Here is a 22,750-nt window from a genome sequence, read left to right as displayed (position 1 = left end):
TGCCCAGATGAGTACGATTGTTTCACCCTGACTGCACCTATCAGCTTTTATCTTCCCTTTATAGTTTTACAGTTTCTTTGGGAAGGGGAGGGGTGGAGTGGTGAAGGGTGACGTCATGCGCCCCGCGGAGTAGCAGACATGTGGTGTGCACTTAACATCATGCACGCATTCGCACGCGCACCATGAACGAGCCTGACACAAATGCTGCAGTTACGCTTTTTGCCAGAGGTGGCAATCACGAGTAAAAAAGTGACAAACTGCACAAAGATCCTTTAAGGTTTGTGTTTAACTCTTTTATCACCAAAAACGTCAATTGACGTCAACCGGTTTTTTTTTTTTCTTAATGGGCAGTGCAACGACTTGTACAGCGCTCCTTTTGTGAACGAGTGCAAAAATCACAGAACAGCCACTAACTATATCCAGCAGATGGCAGCATTGTATCTCTTTTCAATGGGCTCCCGGTAGTAACAAGTTACATGGTGGATCTTAAGAAATAGAACATTTTCAAGGATGACGTGAATGATCAAAGCCTTTGTCACATTGAATCTAATTCACAGAGCGTCTCTAAACAAAAAAAAAAATATATTAGTATCAAAGTCACTGTTGTGCAGAAAATGTATCTTTTTACAAAAAGCTTGTTTTCTCCTTATGTTTTCCTTTTTTGCTAGATGTCCCTCAAATTACCTATTTTCAAACGGTGATTCCTAAAGAAAGTAACAAGGTAGAAACATACTTTTTTTCTAATACAAGAATGGAATGCGATTTTTCATGTGGTAGCCTATCCACCATGTTTATGTAGTCATAATATTCTGTTTGCCTTGAAAGATAAGTGAACTGTCGGTCGGGGTTATTTTTTTGGATAATATTTGGCAGTAAAAGAGTTAACGGGCCACTTCTATGGTACTTTTGAATAATGTCATTATTATTTGCTTTTTGTTTTGTTATGGAAGGAGAAAAAAATAATTTAAATAAATCTGAAATTCTATATTTTGGGGATAAAATGTGGATTGTATATTAAGTCCATATCACCCAGCCCTTTTGATTTAATATTTTTTTTTCTGTATTGCTGCATCTACTTTATAGATGATAAACACTCCTCTGCATGAATCAACCCTGTAAAATTGATTTTTGGCCTGTCAAAGTGGTGAAAATATAGTACTTTTCCATGGCTGACAAAGTTATATTGCCCAGTGCTTCTGGCATTTGTGCATTGGGTCACAGATCTGAAGTCATTCCACCAGCTGCCCACAATTACACACTCTGCCCCCCACCAACACACTTCGCCAACAGACTGACCAGCAGCTCATGTGCAGAATCCTGACTGTCATTGTCGCATGACACAGTCAGTTCGCCATCGCTAACTCACCAGAGGATGGGAACTTTTATAAACGCTTTTCATTCAGCCTGCCTGTTTTGAACAAAACAAATAGCTCACACAATTACTGTTAAATGGAGCAGAGTGGGCGCCTTCCTGCTGAGTGTGTTCTCACATAAACATATGTCATACAAAAAAAAGTATGAGCTTAAGTGAATTTATTGGTAGAAAGTTGATTTTTAATTACTGTAATTAATTTGAAGAGATAGTAGGCTATAACATTCTAACCTTCTATTAGAAGTAGGGCAAAATATACATACGTTGTTTGAATGTTGTTGTTTTTTACATTATATTAAAATGCTTAATTTTCTTACATTTTTTTGGTTAACAAAATGCATGCTCTCGCTTTATTTAATTAGAATGTATGAATTAAAATTGAATACACAACATTGGCATAACTGGTCCCCACAGTAGATCGTTGCATCCGTGCATATATGACTTAGAGTTATGGTGTCATATGCTTTTAATGGTGCATTGATTTAAAAAAAAAAAACTTTTCCTGGCAAATGAGGTGTTACGGTGATGCATTTTTGGGCTGTCCACAAGACTCTTTCTCCCAGTGGAGTTGAGTTCTAGGAGAAGGGGGGGGGGGGGGGGGGGGGGGGTCTAATTTCATTATACATTCCAGATAGTCCAGCCAAGATTTGGGGCTCCCCCATCTATCTTGAAATTGGATTATGAGACAAAAATGTATCAGTGTATTGCAGAGACAAAGGCAATTTTCTAAAGTTAAATTGGAGTCAGGCTGTGAGAAGAGGAACGCCATTTTTCAAGGGGACAATACAAGAAGGCATAAAAGGAAAAACATTCATTTTAAACATTGCCGCACAATATTCTCAAAAGGCATTTAACAATCTATATAAGATTGTCATCTCATCGCTCCACGTTGATGGCCAGTGTTGTTCATTAAACTGACAGGATGTTTGGTTTTTGGATCAATCTTTTGCTCTTTATTTCTACCTCAGGGCGGGTTCCGAGAAATGGGTCACACTTCAGTAACCTCCAAAGAAGGTTATTTCTTTCTAATAAGAAAAAGATGTCTAGTGTGAGTGCCACAACTGGCTTCTGGGCAAGAAAAAAAAGACCCTTCCTGTCTAATCCCAATCCACACAAGGCTTGGCAGACAGTGGGATTATTAATAGATCGGCCTCATTTTTCCACCCTGACAAACGGGCAATTTATTTTTCTTTGCTTGCTTTTTCCTCACTTTTTAAAAATGTCAACGTTTCATATCATACTTGGCCCTGCCGAATCCTCATGTTAAAAAACCTAAACGGTGTGTGTCAGTGTGTGAGCATTCTTACAAGCACTTTCAGTTTAAAAATAACCTCTTGTATCTGCTGCTCCCACAGCACAGTATGCATATCCACACTGCACAGTATATCCCTCGAAACCCCACATTTATCTGTTCAAAAGGGAGTGCATTTTGAATCATTATTATACATTTGCCGCCTCCGCTGATACCCCATATTTTGGTCACCATAGCAACACACAGGTAAGTGGAAAGTAGTGCTTAGCTTGCCACGCAGCATGGAGTCCGTTTCTAAAAGTGGTGACCCTTTAAAAGCAAACACCCACTGACATGAGGAGGCAACCAGAGCCATACATAATTTGGAAGTGCAGGGGAAAATCCGATAAATGTTGTACATTGTGGATTGTGATACGTTTTTGTTGCGTGTAGGCACCTGAAGTGCAGTCTTCTAACACAGCACATATAGCGAGGAGGAATCGGCTCAATCGGCCTTTCTGTTTCTCCCTCCTCTGCCTCTCATCCTCCTCTTCTATCAATTGCTTGTATCTCAGCATCGATATCCTCCCCCTCTCTCTGCTCTACTGGGTTGTCAACTTTCACACGCCTTCCCTTTCGTGCCTCTCTTCATGCCTACCTTGTTTCTTCCCCCGGGCTTTACTGCGTCTGGTTTACAAGAGACTCCTGACAGCTGTCTATCCCCTGCAGGTCGCCATCAGAGACACTGGCCGTATGGAGAGAATAGTAATTGTGATCGTTTGGCCTCCAAAAAGCAGAACAAAACAAAAAAGTCTGTTGCTTCAGGCTGCTCGGTTTGAATCCTTTCATTTGTTTTCCCCAATGCTCAGATTGTGGCGGAAAGGGAAATTGAATATCAAAGCCATCAAAATAAGGTGTGTTGTGGAATAAGCATCAGGGAAAAATACGACACTTTGATATTCTTTGGTATTCACTTGCTCGTTAGTGTGTATTGGCAGGATTACACACACACAAAAACAGGATCCTGGCGTGATTGCAGGAATACATCAATCATGCTTTGTTGGCCTTGATTTGTTTAGCAGTTAGCAAATCAATTGGAATGCACATTACTGCCTCCTATGGGACTGGAGTAGAACACAACTAACTGCAACCCTCCACTAAAGCCAGGCTCGTCGGAGCTGTGCATAACATGATGCCATGCCCTGAGAACCAACAATTATTGGATGCATTTCTGTTAAAATAACTACTTCTCTCTTTTTTAAGTGAGCTCTGGAAGAAGCATGCAACCTTTTCTTTAAGTCTACTAATGACGTCAAACAGTCTCCATAAAAATATACAGCATCCCATCTTAAAAAAACAAAATATATATATATATTTTAAATAAATAAAAAATACACAGCATCCTAAAGACACACTGACAAATGCTTTCTTGCCAGTTTCAAATTTCCTTCATGACTACTTTTACACGTTACTCGAAAAAAAGAAGAAGAAAAAAGTAAATGCTGTGAAAGTACATCTGTTTCTTCATTTACATACCATCTGTTTACACATCAACATTTCAGCATCTTTACCCATAGTCACAAGTGTATACAAGCAAGTCAAACCTTGTTACAAAGCATTATGCAAGACTATTGAATGGGATTGCTCTCATATTTATGATACGGGGCCAGAAACTATTAAAAAATATATATTATATATTATATATACATATTTTATGCTCTGGAGGAAAAATGATCGAATAAATTGGTAAATGACTGCTGCAACGTTACAAAGGAGTCACGTTCTTACAGTATCTGTGATGGGAAGGCATAGCCTGTGAGAAAGGGACACAACAAATAACTAATTGGACAGGACGGGGAGGACAGGCCAGGTTTAGTGAGACAGGCAGTGCTAAATGTGGTTGGAGGGAGTAGCTATATGTGAGTGCTTAATCACCTCTGGGGACTTAAGAGTGCCAAAGAGAGAATAGTGCAGTTGACGTAATAATATAGGTTGTGTGATTGTGAGTGGCCCGCCTACTGCCCAAGGCCAGCTGGGATAGGCTTCAGCAACCCTGCCACCCTTGTGAGGAATAAGCGGTTCAGGAAATGGATGGATGGATTGTGAGTGGCTCCACATCAAGCAACTGAAAGAGTGTCCACAGAGATACAGTACATTGGTGAATTAACACAATCAAACATGCATGCCATCTGGTTGTGTACAGCAACTGCTAGCAACAGCAAACGGCAAATTAGACTTGAACTTGGAGGGAAAACCTAGGCCACAGTGTGTGGTAGATGACAAAGTTGTGAGCAATAAATGCATCAAATTAACACAGCTCAAACAGCATCTACAACCAAGTACACAACAATTTTAAGAAAATGTGATGGGTTTCCTTTTTTAATAGTTAAGACCAGTTTAAATGTTTAAACTGCCCATAATTTTACATTTTTTAATCCAGTAAAGTTTTTCTTATTTTTTTTTCTTATCATGCACAGTAGGCTACAACACAGTATAGTGTTGTAATAAAAAAAAAAAGAAGTAATGTTCAGTTGAGTCAAACTTTTTAGCACACACATTTGCAGAGGTGGGTACTAGTAACAAGTTACATTTACTCCATTACATTTACTTGAGTAACTTTTTGATATATTATTTTTTTTACTTGAGTAGATTTGTGAAGAAACAACGCTACTCGTACTACTCGTAGTCCACTACAGTCGTTACCCGCCGCCCCATTCATACATTAGATTTACCGTGTTGTCACGTAAGGGAGCTACTTGACTGACTGTGTGGGAACATTTCCGCGGACACGTTGCTTATACACAGGAAATTCGGCCTTGGTTGAAGACTGGCAGGCATGATGAGAACTTGAAAAAGACAACTGATAAAGATGATGTCTTGGTGATTTCGTATTAAGAAACTGCCACCTATTGTGATTAGACTGGGTGGCAGCTCCGAGAAAGTTAAGCCATAATTTGTGAATAGATTGTGCATGATTGGCCTAACGTGTCTGCTTGCACTGTTGTTGGAGCTCAAAACGTTTTTTATTTTATTTTATATTATGATTTGAAAATGCCAGCGTTTGCACATAATTTTATGTTTTTTTCCCATCTGATGACATTGTTTTTAAAAGTAAATCAGACTTCATGTTCAAGCAGTTACTCAGTACTTGAGTATTCTTTTCAGCGAATACTTTTTTACGAGTACTTGAGTGATTTTTTTGATGACTACTTTTTACTTTTACTTGAGTAATATTATTTTGAAGTAACGTTACTCTTACTTGAGTAAAATGTTTGGCTACTCTACCCATCTCTGCACCTACTCATACTCTTTGTTTTGAAACATGTATTTTAGTATAATTTATATTTAACTTTAATTATTATTTTATTTTTATGTAAAATAAATTATAATTGTTTAAGTAAATATAAAAAATGTAAAAGTTTTCCCATAGTTAAGCACAATGTTAAACTATGTATTAAGCAGGGTTGGAGATTCCAGGTCCAGAGAGAACAAACCCAGAAAGGCTTTGATTTTAGCCACAGGTGCTTCTACTCAACAGGTGCTTCTATGAGCTCGTTTACCTAAGAAGCCCTGGAGTGCAGTTCGAGGCGTGCCTCCACAACGGGTGGACTTAAACATTTGACTCCGCCCAGACAGATTTTTCAAAATGATAAAAAAAAAAATAATAATCTAACTAAATTTGCAGATTTAATGATGCACCGCCTTATGACGTAAAGTTCTTTTTGTTAAACACATTATGGAGTATTTAATTAAAAAAATTACAAACACTCAAGCCTCGGTCAGCTGGGGCGGAGCTAACTAAACGGTTTGAGGAAGAGGTGGAAGTAGAGTACTACATGTCCCCAGCAGGTAACGCATCCCTGGACGATTGAGGTTAGTATTTGGGTTTCGGTCCGTTTTTTAATTTCCGTTGTTCAATAAAGTAATCAAAACATACTGTAATCGTTACGTGGTAGGGTTAAGGTTATGGTTATGGGTATGGTTATAGTTAGGGTTATGGTTAGGGTTAGGTTTAATAACAAATTAAAGAAAGAAGGCGCTTCGAGGTTGAAAATTCGTGTGGGCGTAGTCAAACGTTTGGGTCCACCCGACGTTGAGGCACGCCTCAAACTGCGCTCTGCAGCCAGGGCTTTCTCCGTTTACCTGCTAGTTAAGTAGAAGCAACTGTGGCTAAAGCCAATCTATGGCAGGGTTTTTACTTTCTGGACCTGGATGTTAGAGCAGGGGTGCCCAAGTTTGGTCCTCGAGAGCGCCTATCCAGCCTGTTTTCCATGTTTCTCTCCTCGAACACACCTGATTCATGATCAGGATCGTTATCAGGCTTCTGCAAAGCTTGCTGATTAGCTAAACATTAGATTCAGCTGTGCTGCAGGAGGGAAACATGGAACCCAGGCTGGATAGGGGCTCTCGATGACCGAACTTGAGCACCCCTGTGCTAGACTTTCCACCACTGTGTAATTTGTCCCGAGGTGTTATTTGAAAGTAAAGGAGCGCAAGCTAAGACACTGAACAGACTGCTATCAAACACACAGCACAAGTTTTTTTCATTTTACAAAAAAACAGCTCATTAATATTTCATTTTATATTTGTTGGACCCAAAGGATATGAAGAGGGAATAAAGTAAAGCTGACTGTACACACCAATTTTGTTTTGTATTTCTAACAGAAGTCTACCTTTAAAGGACTCATGGCCTGAATTTCAAAAGGCGATTGACTGAAATGGGTTTGAGTGAGCATTCATTGTGTTCCTTATCATATGAACTATGTAAAAGATAACTAAGGTTTGATTAAAAACACCAGGTATGAGCATAGTCATTTTTTTTTTAATAAGCGGTTCCGATAATTAAATTCAATTCAAGTAAAATCAGAGGCTTGTGTTTGCATTGTATTATGTTCTATTTCTGAGTTGGTAATAGTGGGCAACTTTTCAACTATGCTATTATTATTCAGTATTCTCACATGAGGCCTTTATTTCGTTCACTTGCAAATTACAAAGATGTTTCAGCATGATCTTGCCTCTGACATTGTGATCTAATTGTTGAGGCGAAACACACTTCATCACCGAGATGGATTTTGCAGCTCAGATTTCATCAGGGGCCGGCCATCAATATTCATGAGCATACATTTTATTATCATTGAACACAATAGCAGAAATTGGGAATTAATTTGTCTTGAGTGATTATATTAGTATAAACAAGATTATGTTGCACGACTTACGAGAGCGGTTTCTCCAGCCGCCCTCCCGTAGAACCGATGATTTCTCCAAGGGTGCAAAACGTCTGGCCCAAAAAATCCTGGGAAAAAAAAAGAAGATAAAAATGCATGACTTGCATGGCAGACGAAAGACATAATGGTGGAGCTGCAGTCAAATCAATTCCAGAACACGATTCGACCAGATAAAAAAAGAAAAGAAAAAGTGTTTAAATCTCTAAAGGGTCAAACTGTCGCCATAATAAGAATGTGTATTAACTGTAGAGGTATTATTTCAAGGCACGTTCAGCCATCGTCTACACCGCTTACCCTCAACAGGTCTGCAGATGTGCTGTACCCTATCCTACTGATTTAATAGGAGGGCACATATAGATAAACAAACAACCATTCATACCTTCGGACAATTTAGAAATTTCAAATGACTTTCACAAAAATGTACATGTAAACTCCATATGGAAGGTCGGGTCTCAGATTTACACCCTAACCTAGAACCATGTGTCAGATATGCTAAACATTTTACCACCGTGTGACATTTTATGCATCAATTGCATTCTAAATTCAACTTAGAACGAAAAGTTATGTTTTAACTAAAACATTCCTATAAAAAAGTTACCAACTGTTAACAGTATTCCGTAACAGCAACACACGTCTATGCAATGACAATAAAAAAATATCCTATTTTCAAAATTCTAATATATGGGAATATTCAATTATTTGCATTTCTTGCAACTTGCTACTGAACAAGAACATGCACATAGAAATAAACGATGCACATTACAGTGGACATGGACTCATGGAAAGATGTCAGAGTGAGGTGGCAACACACAAACAACACTATTGGAAGTTGACGGATCTTGCGCAAGGTGGATCTGGTCTAATATGTATGAATTTTAGCTTGCATTTCATGATGGATAATGTAGCTAATGGTGACAGGGTAAGGTTTCAATAACTTAGAACTTCTTGCTACTGCTTTTCACACATGTTTCAGTATGGGATAATTATATTGCTGATGCCTACAGAACATTTTAATGCATGTTCAAAGTAAAAAGCTTAATCAGTCAATCAAAGGCAAAGGGTGGTCTAATGGCTCATTCAGAGGGCATTTGTGAATAGCACATTGAGTGGGAATGGATCTCATGCCAGCTGTGTGACAACTAGCTACTGTATGTAATAGCCCAGCAAGCTAGCAACCAGTACTGATTTCTATACTTCGGTCTAATTGAATGGTCACTTATCACGCCCAATCATTAAAGAGTAACAATTCTTCAAGTAAATTGTGACACACACTGTATTTTTGAGGGGTTTGTTATAGCTCTTATATGCATTTTATCACTGGATGGCTCCCCCCCCCCCCCCCTCCTTTTTTTTTTTTTTTTTTTTTTTTTAAGTTTACAACTTGCACCACTACTACCACTAAAATGTCTGGAAAAACAGCAGACAAGATGAAACATTACGCATCGTGTGTTTTGTATGTTGTTTATGTGTAACTAGATGTGTTCAGCACCTGTAAATGTCCGGCTGACACAATATGGTGTAGCCTCAAACAACAACAGCTGCGTGTACATTTGAAGTCCAGCTGCAGAGAGACAACAGCAGGAAGGGGGCAAACTCTCCGTCTTGGAGCTGTTTGTCCTTGATGAAATGAGATGAAAGAATGGGAGAGTAAAAAGCAATGAAGCGGACCATTTGAAAACATAAATCATGGAATGAGTGAAAGAGGATGAGCGCAACAATCAAAAGTAGTTTCACCATAAACCACTCACCTTCTGAGCTCCGGCAGGATTGATAGTGTGGTTTATAAAAAAAAAGGAACAGTTGTCAATAGGAAGGCTCATGCTACATTGAGTTCTGAATGACACTTTATGCCCACTGAGTCACAACATGGCTGTTTTTTCCCACTCTGACACTGCAAATGAGTTTACACTGCAAATGAGAGCTATCAATGTCAAAACTGCCAGTTGACAATGACATACTGTACTTACGTGTTTGGAAATGTTACAGCTTCTGGAGTCTACATTGTACCTGGCAGAAACAAAGATGTGATAAGATTGCATCAAAGCCTGTTGAGATTTCCATTTGTGCTGCAAGGATCAATTGCAGCTGATTAGCAGTGATGTGTTGTTTACTAACAATGTGATCAGTTTTATTTCTTCGCTTCATTTTGACTAACTCCAATTACTCAAGAAAGGATGTTCCTCTTGTAAAATTGTATTTACGCTTGTTGGCCAATTTAATTTAGGGAGCTTTTAATTAAAACACCACTGTGAAAACACTGCAACCAATCTTCTCTTTTCATCCATCACATCTACTCTCTAACTGTTATCAACAGTCAAGTTGTTTTTAGCAGTATTTCCGCAGACCAATATGTTGGAGTACAGGTGACCAGAATGAATACTGAAGTTGCACCTTTTTGGAACTGAAGGCAATTTCTCAGAATCAGAGTCAACTGTTTTTTGTTGTTTAAACTGACAGCTACTTCTTGGATATTGATTAATACGAAAGGCTACTCATGAGATACACACTTCTGAAATCACAATTTTTTCCAAATTATTTGAAAAGGAAATCATTTCATCATAGTTGTTTCTTTCCACAAATACTATAGGTTGGACATGCGTTACAATTATTGACCTTTGAACTTGAATTAGTGTTTTCTTTTAAATATGGTCATTTCTAATTTATACCAATCCGAGTGTGATTTGAAAAGAATAGCAACAAATTATAGCTACGTGCAATTATCTGCACTGTGCTTGCTGTTTTTTTTAATTTTTTTTTATAGAGACACAAAACACAGAGGCATCTTACTCGAGAGATATTTTTAGAACAGGCCTGGGGGGTTACTAATATGGTCCTTGTGGGCTACCTGCAGCCCCTGAGCACCATGTTGGTGGTCTCTGACCCAGAAGGATTATCTCCACAAGTGTATTTGCATGTTTAGAACAGAGAAGAATGTTGTTCTATATATATATATATATATATATATATATATATATATATATATATATATATATATATATATATATATATATATATATATATATATATATATAAATAATTGTTATGACCTAATAGACTAAACTATATTTTGCATATCTAGTGGGTGAGTGGATGGTGCGATGGTAAAGTTTACGGTTTAGTTAATACACCCTTTTACTTTTCTATTAGTTAGCCACTAAAGATAAATTGTTCCTCTATGTGTGTTAGTATTGCTCCTTGTGTGTAACAATAAAATCAGTTCAACTTTATATGTGTCTACTTCAAAAAAGTTCACACAGGCATGCCCCATTGACCTCCATTCATTATGTCTACAAACGAAAGAATGTCGATTTTTTTTTAAGGTTGATTTCTGAGAAATATCCAAGTTCCCTCTAAGGGTAAACATAATAAATTAACTTTGATGACCCAAGAGAATATACTACTCTTAAAAACTGTTCTGTATTATACATTTCCCAGTGAACTTTGGACAATTAGTACACTAAAAATATCACTTTTTTTTTTAATTCGCAAAAGTTTGTGTGCTTGGTGGCACCCCTAAATTTCAATAGATTTCCTCAAAATTTTGTTTTAGACATGTTTTGATAATTGGAACAAAATGCAATGCCAGCCAAATTCACATTTTCACATTAAAAAATACATTATAACATTTAAATTTGATGCACCCTAAAAATAAGCCTTGCTCAAAACTTATGGCAAAACCTTAAAGAGATACAAAAATGTCTACCCTAGTATTCAATGAAATTGGAATAGAATCGTATAGTTAATAAACAGTTAATTGTGTCCAATCATATTTCATTGTTCTCATGTGACTACACCACAATGATAAAAACATTAGTGTTGCACTTTTTAGATAAGGCTTTTGTAATGGATCTAATTAAGTTGTTCAAGACAGCAAATAATATGAACATTTATACAGCCATGTTTTTAGGTCCAATTTACTCACTTCACTATCTTCAGTTTAGTCAAAGCAATTGGCACAATAATTACACATCTCATAGAGTGCAGATAAAGCTAAAGTGGAATGCGAGTGACCTTTGATATCTATTGATTAAGAATAAAATGGTAAGTGAAGTTAAGCGGGTATAAAAAAATATCTAATTTAATCAGTGAGGGCACCAATTGACTCGAAGAGTGATTGAATTGAATTTGACATGAATGAGCCAGGTGATTGCTATACCCGAGTGAATAAAGATTTGTTTTCACCAAATTGAATTGTGATGCAACAGAGTCACCTGAGATTCATCTGGGGAATTTGAATAAAACATCAAGTTACTTACACGTCAAACCTTAGATTTTGTTTTTCCTCAAAGAAGAAATCCAAGACGAACTTTCGGACAAAATCAGGATTCCGGGTGTTATCGATCACCTCTGTTCGGCCAGACTACAACAATGGAAAAGTATATCAATACATGTAATTAAGCTTTCTCAAAAACAAAAGAAAAAAAATAGAACATTAGAGACTAGAGTAGAGACTCTCTACACCCCCCCCCCCTCCCTCCCAAATCCAGGTCTCAACCTTCTTTCTGGGCCAAGCCATCTCTTCATCTCCCTGACAATCACACCAGCGCTAATTCCCCCAGCGGACTACCAACCTCGCCTCCGTGGTCTGGCCCGAAAGCACCATGTAATGAGCTATTGATTTCGGCACTGCCTCGCCATAGCTACAATACCTTGACTCGTGTCTTTAGTGCCCGGGGACACATAGGCGATGCTATCAAGTGTGTCCTCACCCTATTCATTATCAAGGACTCGCACGGAAGTGCCCTGGACCTTAGAGTCCACCTGCCGCATCGACCCTACATCAAATCCCTACTGGTTTCAAATTTCAATCGGTTGTGATTTTTTTTAATAGCCACATTCTGAGGGAAACAATTTGGGATTTTTTTTTTAATCACCTAAATAAATGATGTTTCACAATTTTGACATTTGCTATAAGAATCAAATCTAACAAAACAGGACTTTATTGTCATAATGATTTTGACTGATTTTGACCTTTGTCACTGATTGGCTAAGAGAAACCACAGGATTCTACTGCCTTACAATTACGCATGTGTTTAAAACCAAAAATAGCTCAATAAAGGGGTACAGTACACTCTAAAAACACTTGGGTCAAAAATAACCCAACTATGGGTCAAAAATGGACCGATCCTCTACTTGGGTCAATTTTACCCAACTTTGAGTTAAGAAATGGGTCTTTTAGTGTAAATCAACTTTACTTGGGTATAATTGGGTCATTTTGTCTAAAACAACCCAAAAAGTTCGGTCAAATTGACCCATAAAATGGATCGTTCCATTTTTTGATCCATAATTGAGTTACTTTTGACCCAACTGTTTTTAGAGTGTACATGCTTTTTCAAAGGGATAATCACAATTGTGCATGTTTTTTTTTATGGATCTTGAAATTATAATGTAAAGGGGCAGCTGAACTTCATAAGATTTGTTGTTTTTTTTTTATGCAATTTTTATTTGGAATGGTGAGTACCAATACCAGGTATCGGTATCAGTTTCAAGTTATCAGTACTCACCATTGTGGATGATTTGCCATCAGGAACTAAAAATTTGAAATTAGAAGAACAGGAAAAGGAACAATTCTATATTGCGATACTTGGGTCTTTCTTAAAATTATCTGTCATTGTTTTTCTTTTCGGGGGTTAGAATGGAAATTTGTATCAAAATACTAGTGGTATCTGTACTTAATATTGGTATTGGTGACTACTCAAAAGTTGAGTATCCGTACTGGTATCAGTCTGGAAAAAAGTGTTATCAAACATTCTGAGATTGTATTCTTGTACTTACATTCAATAGTTCTTAGAATGAAAGGTAGTGATATTTCATCTCTGTACAACACAACTATGTCACGGTCAAATCTTCATGCTCTAATGGCTCACTGGCTTTTCTTCCCATCAAACTCAGACACGCTGACCTTTCAGCCCATCAATTTTGTTCTTGTCAGGTTTAAAAGTGTTTTCTCTTTGTCCGATGTCAGCTGTCATCATGGCACTGGGAAAAATCACTTCAACTGCATAGATCCTGCCACCAGAAACCCACTCTATGGACTGAATTTTCTTGTTGTGAAAGTGATTCAACCATCACCACGAGTTTCCAGGTTCCGGGAAAGAAGGTCACACACAGTGTTGCTCTTTCAATCAAATTTGTTTCTCGATTGGAAATGTCATTTCAAAAGCAAACAGGATTTGTCTGGTTTCAATTCATGCATGGTCATCTGCTCCTGGCATCAAAAATGTGTGCGCATTATCCGATGACTGTGTGTTTACTCTGTAGATTGGAATGCATTCCAGTTCCTATATGACTAAATTCTGACACAAGTAATATGATCATTTCTGATGGCTGAAAGTTTATGCCAACCAAGGGTGGTCATTAAACTTAGATTATTTATTTATTTATTTTTAAGAAAGTTTTTTTGGACCATGTGTAATCCCATTAGTCAAACATTCTGAATTATTAATGGTTATGTAACATTTCAGAATTTGTCAAGTTGGTATACGTAAATATGGGCTTGACTCATCTGCAAGTCACACAGCGAAAAGTGAGTTTTGGCGCAGACAAAGCAGGCCCATATTCCATTAAATATATATATGTTTATGCATCTACAACTTACTGGTAACTTGGATCATCAGTGCAACATCTAGTATTTAGGGAGTTGGTGTTCTCAGTTGCAGGACTGAGTATCCCCAGGCTGTTAAAGTGTGATATACTTGGTATGTTTCATCGACATGACGTGATGAGAGCAGCAAAATGAACTCATTGGTCCACAGAAAATGTTTGATATTTGATTAAATCAGATCATGAAGCTCTACTGTCTTGCAAAGTTATTTTGTAAGTGACCAGATCATACATATTTCATCCACATATCAGATCTCTACTGACCTGTCTGCATGCGTTGCTATGGTAACAAGGCAGGGCTCAGGATGTGCACTGGCAATGTACAACCATGAAGTATGAGCAGTAAAAAGAAAAACAACTTTAAAACGATGACAAGTACTATACTTGTTTTTACAGTTCATTGTAACTCTTGCTGAGCATTGTGAACCCTTTTAATTAACCTGGATTTTTGCAAGTAAACTGTAAACATGGTGACTGCAAGAACATAGCAAACATGTTCAACGAAGTGAAGAGAAATCCAAGCGTGTCGGCTGAGCCTGACGACCAACAGAAATCTCTGGCAATGGTGACATCTCTGTTGGTAAATTTATTATAAGCAAGACATTAAATAAGAGGGGATGTCATTAGAGGGCTGTCCGACAAAAACATTGCTGAAGGTTTAAACTTGGCAAAAGAGTGCCACTGGAAAATTATATTGTGCTGTCAGATGATACCAAAGTTGGATCATTTGGAACAGTGGTTTAGTCCAGGGTATACACGGGTATACGGCGTATACCCACTTCTTTCCTTCCTTCTTTTCTTCTTTCCTAAATGTGCAGTTTTTGCGCACCATTCAGTCACGACCCACCCTCTGCTGCTTCTAAATGGCTGGCCTGCAATCGCTCTAAAGGCATGAAGACTGATGGCCAATCAGAGAATGAGTAGGGCGGGTCACGCTGAGGACTTTATTGCTAACGCCACTCAAGTTGATTGACAGGTTGCTTCGTCTCCTGCCTGATGATCGTAAATGTGAGCGAAGCAGAAATAAATAAACGTCTTTCCAGTGAGTGACGGCATGCAGGCTATCCGAACATACGATGGAAACATCCTTCACAGGTAAGTTTTAAAATTGTTTCCAACTAAACCATTGTTTTAAACTATCACTGTACAGAGGAGGTTTTTGTCGCCAATACATTGTAGTTAAATTGTGCGTTTTGGCTAGGCTAATGTTATTAAATGTAACGTTATACTAATATTAGCAATTTAGCCCTAAACTAGCTAGATTAGGATCATGTAGGGCAGTGATTCTCAACCTTTTTTCAGTGATGTACCCACTGTGAATTTTTTTTCAGCGCAAAACATTTGGGATGAACAAAGCAAAACAAAAAGTCAAAAACAAAAAAGTCCCACTATGTACCGGTGAAGAAAAAAAACAAAGAAGTTATTATTTTAAGGGTAAATAAATAATTGTGCAATATACATCAACATAACATGTCCTCCTTTGGGATCATAGTACATGTTGGTTTACAAAACAAATAATTAAGTTAACTTAAAAAAAGAAGAAGAAGCAGAAACTGAAAAAAATCAAGATGGTTTCTTGCATGTATGCTACTTTTTAAATATATTTTAAAATCCCACGTACTCAGGGGTACACATACCCCAATTTGAGAACCACTGATGTACGGAACCCACATAATTGTTTCAGTAATTGCATAAATAACCCAGTTTGCAAAGACTGTTATGCCAGACTGCAATGTTAGATGAATGAAACTGTAATAAATGCCTAGACCAGCGATTATCTCCGTGTCTATGAAGCTTTCCCTCCCTCTCCTATTTTTGGTCTAAATAACGTTAACCACATTATTGTATACAATAACTTAAAGTATTATTTCTAGCCCTAACTAACGTATGTGATGTAGTTAAATTTTTATAGTACATAACATTATTATTCATGTTTACCTCACAATAAATAGATTTTACATTACAAATTGCTCCTAATTGATTCATGATCATTTTATTATTGTTACAAATGACGGCTTTTCCCTCACATGTCACCATTTTCTAGAAGCAAAAAAAAAGAAGGAAGTAAAATTTTGAGTATACCCACTTCTCCAGGGACCACTACACCACTGATTTTGAAGATGTGGGAGAAACTAGTACACCATAACCACAACTTTATACCAACTGTGAAGTATTGTGGAGGGGGCATCATGGTTTTGTGACTACTTTGCTCCCTCAATGATTGGACACTTTGCTATCACTGATGGAAAGATGAATTCCCATGTTTTTAAATACATTTCAAGACCATCTATTGGGCAACTGAAGCTTGACACGGTGATGCAATAGTATAACGAACCAAAGGGCAGAAGTAAATCATCAACTGAATGGCTTCAACAAAAGGAAATACACCTTGTGGAGTGGCCCAGTCAGAGTCTTGACCTCACGCAATTGAGATGCAGTTGAGAGCAATTGACACCAGACATCCCAAGAACATTGCTGAACTTAAACAGCTTTGTAAAGAGGAAAGGTCCAAATTCCTCGGAATGTTTGGTTGAGGTTATTGCTGGCAAAGGAGTTTAAAAAAATGATTAAATCCAATGGTTCACTTTTTTCACACTGCACTGTGATGTTTATGTTATGTTCAGTAAAGCGGTTAAGAAAAATGCCGAGTTAGAAAAGGATCAAGCCATGTTTTATGACTAATTTACGCAGAAACCCAGGTCAGTACAAAAGGTTCCCATACTTTTTCTAGCAACTATATATACATAGCGGTAGTTGTATATGTGTTTTTGTGTGATGTGGCAGCAATTTGATTGGTTTTGATGTTTTGGGGTTTATTTGAGCAAGCAGTAGGGTTTACTTTGCCACATCCACAAAGTGGCATCAACAGGCTGTAAAACTGGTGCTGCTTTCTTACTTCTATGTCAATGTCATTAAAGTTGTTGTTAATCACCGTGGATGAGCTGAAGGTTTTTCTCCTTAATCTCTTTGTTGTTGTGCAACTGAGCAAACACCGCTCTACTATCACATTTGAGAGACCAGAGCTTCCACACTTCCCCCCAGGTTGTTTGGTGGTGTTTTGGGGATCCATTTTACTCCAGTCGAATTTTTTTTATTTTTTATTTTATTTTTATTTTTTTGGAAGAGCTCAGTATTGTTCATTCTGAAATTTTACCAATTTGACATGTCATCATCATTGCTCTCTTTTTATTTATTTTTATTTTGTATGTGTGTGTGCATGTGTGCGTGCGTGTGAGTGTGTACTCATTAGTTCACCTAAAACCTATTAAAAATCCCATACCGTTCACCTAAAACGAATACTTCAGAATCCAGTCGAATTTCTAAAGATTTTTGTGGTTTAAGCCTTAATAAAGTCAAGACAGATCACACATTGATCTGGCAGAAATTGTCAAACGGTTAAGAAAATGGATGGATGGATGGATGAACGGATTTGGGGCTGACATTTAGAACAAGGTTTTTGTCTGTCATTTTAAAGAAAGATGCCACTAAAACGACACAAAACACACAGCCAAAATAATATAGTTTTTGATTGGCAATAAGTGGAAGGTTTTAAAGTGACCAACTCAACCTCCAAGTACTGTTTCGAGCACCTACTAGAAGGAAATCCCGAAAGGAGTAACCCGCTAAAACAAACAATAACCAAAAGAGTTTGTTGTGAAAGCCTCACAGAAGAAGAAGGCTAATATTTGGTTGGTTACAATGGGTCATATGCTTGATGTAGTTATTGCCATAAAAAGTGATTTTCAACTAAATAGGCCTACTATATTGAGTTTTATTTTTATTTAATCCAGGGATAGGGAATCTTGGTCCTCCAGAGCCACTGTTTTGCCCGTTTTCGCTGTCGCCACTGAAAAAAAGTGGTCTTTCTGACTAAACTAAAAAAAATGCTGTAATTTGTTATAACTATTTTTGATTTTATTTATTTTAGTTTTTCTCATTATATTAATGATTTGATTTAATATAAATCCAATACATTTATTTTTCCCAAGCCAAATAAAAAAGTTACATCCAAGTAACTTTTTACTTTGGAATCAACTAATTAAAGTCAATTTTAGCACTTTATCCCAAATGGAATTTCAGATTCAGTATGAACATTTACAGGGTATTACCTGAGCTGGTTGCCAGACAACTGTATAAACAAATAAAAAAACACAACCACATGAAGGGACAATTTTGTGTTCAATTAACATATGTAGGCACAGGGAGAACATGGACACTCCAGACAGGAAGGCTGGAGACTGTATTTGAACCCTGAACAACTGAACTGTGAGGCGGATCGGCTTAGCAGTGGGCCACCAAGCCTGCTAAGGTAACTGAAACAAAACAAAAACATATTTGCAGTCAAATAACAAACTGCCATTAAAAGAAAAAAAAAATCCCTATAAAAAGTTGTTATTTGTAATAATATATATATATATATATATATATATATATATATATATATATATATATATATTAAAAAAATGAAAAATGAGCTAGAACTGTAAAAATTTTATCAAAGTATTTTCTTGGTAGTTTCTTCTTTCTTGAATTATCATATGTATTAGTTGAAAATGTCAAATTTTACACACAAAGGGGAGCTCAATGAAAAAAAAATATCTGCATAAAATGTGTTGTATGTGCCCCCCACTAGTTAGAGAGAGAGAAAAACAAAAACAATGATTCATGTAATTTTACAAAAGATTGCACAAGTTTGCAAAATACTCACAATAAACAAGATATTTTAGGGACAGTTTTCCTTCTGGCATTTTGTTATTTGAATAAAAATATGTTTTTGCTTTGGCTATTAACGTAGCCAGCTTGGTGGCCCACTGGTAAGTATGCCTGCCTCACAACTCAGCAGTCCAGGGTTCAAACTAACCTCCAGTCTTCCCGCGTGGAACCTCGATGTACTACAGGTCCCTGTGTGGGCATTCTCCAGGCACTCCAGTCTGCTCCCAAATCTCAAAAACATGCATGGTCAGTTCAACAAGTCCCCCTGATGTATATGTTTTGTTCACCTATGTGCGCCCTACAATTTTCTGGCAACCACCTCAGGTTGAAACCCACACATTTTGTTCATACTGAATCAGAAATTCGATTTGAGGTAAAGTAATGAAATTAACTTTAATTAGTTGATTCCAAAGTAAAAAGTTACTTGATTGTAACTTTATTATTTGGCTTGGGAAAAATAAAAATATTTGATCTATATTAAATTAAAAAAGATGCTTTTAACTTTTTTTAGTTTAGTCCAACAAATCACTTTTTACAGTGACCCGATTCAATGAACATGGCTTCTATAGAGCTTGCTGATGACCTTATCATTTTAGTCAGCTGTGTTGATTCCCTGCATTTGGGTCCACCTTCCCTTAACCACTCCGTGAAATGTAACACACCTGTTTTACTGTTCCAATACTTTTGCTTTCAGGAAAAATGTGTGGGTTCAAACAAAAGGTTCTGTCTTTAAATTGTGTACCAGCGCTAGAAATAAACCCCTCAAAAAAAGAACTGAGATTTTGGTCTTGTCTGGTCTTTTGATGTCAAACGGGAATGTTTTCAGTCCACAGTTACTTACGTTCAAAAGGGAGTGTAAGAACGGGTCTTTCATCATACAAACCAATCAAACCAAGATTAATCTAACCATGAACAAAAACTGAAGCTAACTTATAAGGGGTACTGTACCTCTTAGAACAGCCATTCTTACATCAAATTGCCCATTAAACATAAAAGTTCACTTGGAATTTTGAATTCATCATCAGCTGACAATGTCATGGCAGGGATGTGTGAGTTGTTGGATGCCATCGTACTTCTCATCTTTCACCTCTTGGGAAAAGGCAATGAATGCAACGTCATGTTCCTGCCATAACTAGTAAAGACAGAGAGCAATATACCAGGAGGAGGAGTGTAGTGCATATTTAATGAGACAAACGATTAATCTCCCTTGTGCCTCTTCTTGTCCTCAGTCATGACTGGATGTTCTGCTTTTAATGTTGTGTTTTTGTTTTGTTTTTTGTTTTTCCCAGCTTGAGTAGTATTTTTTCAGACTGTGGTTACACTTTGGACCCGTGAAGAGGTTGACGTTTTTTTAATTTGTGTCCTGGCACTTTGTAAAGTCGCTCACACCCATTGTAAAAACAGGTGTGTGATGTGTGGAGAAAGAAAAAAAAAAGACATTGGATGCTGGCTAGTAATAAAAAGGAATGTTTTTCTTACCTCCCTCCACTCTTTGGTTCCTATAGCCTGCAAATACAGAACCACCACTGAAAAGAAAAGAGTTGGATTGGACAATAATTAATTTTGACACAAAAATCATTGATTGAAAAAGGAACAAGGGGTACACAGACCTTTGCCAAACAAAGACCTGTACTTTATACTTTAAATCTAAATCTTAAACTTTTCTCAACCCTATCATGTACAGTATTTACTAAATTTGACCACACAGTAACTTTTGTAATGTGTAAAGTACTCTTCGGACTGCAAATGAGTTCAAACTGAATCGACAGCCTATCTACTAGGGGTGTGCCAAAAATCGATTCTCTTAAGAATCGCGATTCTCATTTGGTACGATTCAGAATCGATTTTAAATGTCCCAAAATCGATTTGATTTCAATTATTTTATACTGCCTTGCCTTTGTCTGTGTGTGCCTTTATTTGGAGCGCTGTTCATGTTGTACCCGGTTTGGCAGTGTGGTTCCACGCGGTCTGATACACTATTAATTTGTAGCCACATTAGAGAGGAGAAGGAAAAAGTCACAATCAAGTTATTCCAATAAAAGTGTTTTTTTCTTTTGAGTGATAAAAGTGCCGTGAGTAGCGCGCTAATTAGCATTAGCAAGTCAGACTGTAGTAGATCATTACAATTCCTTGCACATCTATAGATTGAAGCAAAAATCATTGTCAATCAAATCATTTTGAATCAAAAATCGATCTTAATCGAAAATCGATTCTGATTCAAATCGCAGACCCAAAAATCGGAATCCAATCCAATCGTGAGATATTCAAAGATTCCTACCCCTACTATCTACTGGCTAACCCTAAGTAGTTACGACACAATAAATCAACTATCAAGTCCACATTTTCAATTAAAAAACAGCAAAAAAGGCATTTGAGGACCCGTGAAGATGGTTCTTCAATTTCAAAATATATTTACATTATATAATAATAATAATAATATATTTTTAATTTCAAAACATTAAGCAAGCAAATATTTCATTTTGTTTTTCATTGTTTGTATGTTTTTAATCCCTCTGGTATTCATATAAAGACACATCCGACTTGGAATTGACCATCATAATACCTGTTTATTGTACAAATACACCCACCCTGTATACTGTAAATATAGAAAGCATTACAGTATGGTTTCCTTACACACCAGAGCTTTTGTTTCTGAGCAATAATTCAGCAGCAAGCAAATTATAAACCCACAAATGTATCACTTTGTCATGATAACATTAAACACAAAACACAAATGTGCTTGCCTAAGCATACAAACAACACTCACTAGAGGCTCTAATTGGATGTTTTAATAATCGGTCAAGTGTTGCTTTTTGTTTCTCGATGGGAACAATCAGCCACTGCGTGTTTCTCTGAAATTCATTAGCTGGAATGAACTTCAGACAGTTTTTGACCAGCACACGATTAAAACCACATTTTCTCTCCTAATGAGCAATTAACTGAGGGGAGATAACGGAGAAAGAGCAGAAGGGAGAGAGCATTTAGAGTAATGCATATTTGGCAATAATCCTTCCTTTGTTAGATTGTTAGCCATATATTTGTTTCCAATGAGTTTTGTTAATCATAGTATCATAAATGAAGGATTTATGGACAAGAGGAAGAAGACATTGGAAGCAAAGAACATACTCAGGAGATTCCATCCTTAAATTGCATCCTGATTCCATCTCTTCTCCAACATGTGAAGTAATGATGTCGAAGCGACCAAAAGCATTTTGCCTGTAATCAAAGTCAGGGGACCTTGGTATCTCCCCAAGGTTGCAGGGTAACAGCACCAAAGCACGGCGGCGACATCACACTAATCCAAAGGAGTATCAGCCAAAGAACCTGACTGATTACCTCTTTTATGGAAAGTGACTGAGAGAGGAAAGTGCCCATCTGGTCAGCCTCAGAGCACCCAAATCACAAGGCTATTCATTGCCAGCACTCCAAGGCCTACTTCTAAATACGACTCCTGACAATAGACTACAAGACGGGGGCCCGTGCGACTTAGTGAAACGACTCAAGTTGGGTGAAAGCGCAAATCACATTAAGGTCTCGTGTATATGCAGTGCAACATAGTCAAGCAGTGGCACAGCAGAGGATGTCAGGAGAAATCACCTTTCAGCC

At 37.3% G+C, this 22,750-nt stretch overlaps 1 protein-coding gene across 2 annotated transcripts in view; it reads right to left on the bottom strand.

Moving 5' to 3' along the window:
* LOC147178624 (copine-9) overlaps window positions 1-22,750 on the bottom strand; it is a 74,908-nt gene that overhangs the window by 38,166 nt on the left and 13,992 nt on the right. The window contains exons 3-7 of one of the 2 annotated variants that reach the window (XM_086068563.1): window positions 20,624-20,670; window positions 12,085-12,188; window positions 9,796-9,835; window positions 9,577-9,579; window positions 7,820-7,896 (exon numbers count right to left, since the gene is read on the bottom strand). In XM_086068563.1, the coding sequence (XP_085924689.1) occupies window positions 7,820-7,896; window positions 9,577-9,579; window positions 9,796-9,835; window positions 12,085-12,188; window positions 20,624-20,670 (271 nt within the window). Of the gene's footprint in view, window positions 1-3,261; window positions 3,604-7,819; window positions 7,897-9,576; window positions 9,580-9,795; window positions 9,836-12,084; window positions 12,189-20,623; window positions 20,671-22,750 lie in introns of those variants that run through there. The other variant, XM_086068562.1, reaches the window with a different exon arrangement.

Source organism: Leptonotus elevatus, chromosome 2 (assembly GCF_054856555.1).
Source record: "Leptonotus elevatus isolate MCC_2025b chromosome 2, RoL_Lele_1.0, whole genome shotgun sequence".
NCBI lineage: Eukaryota > Metazoa > Chordata > Actinopteri > Syngnathiformes > Syngnathidae > Leptonotus > Leptonotus elevatus.
Note: the sequence above shows the minus strand (reverse complement) of the source record. Positions and strands in the feature narration are given on the sequence as shown.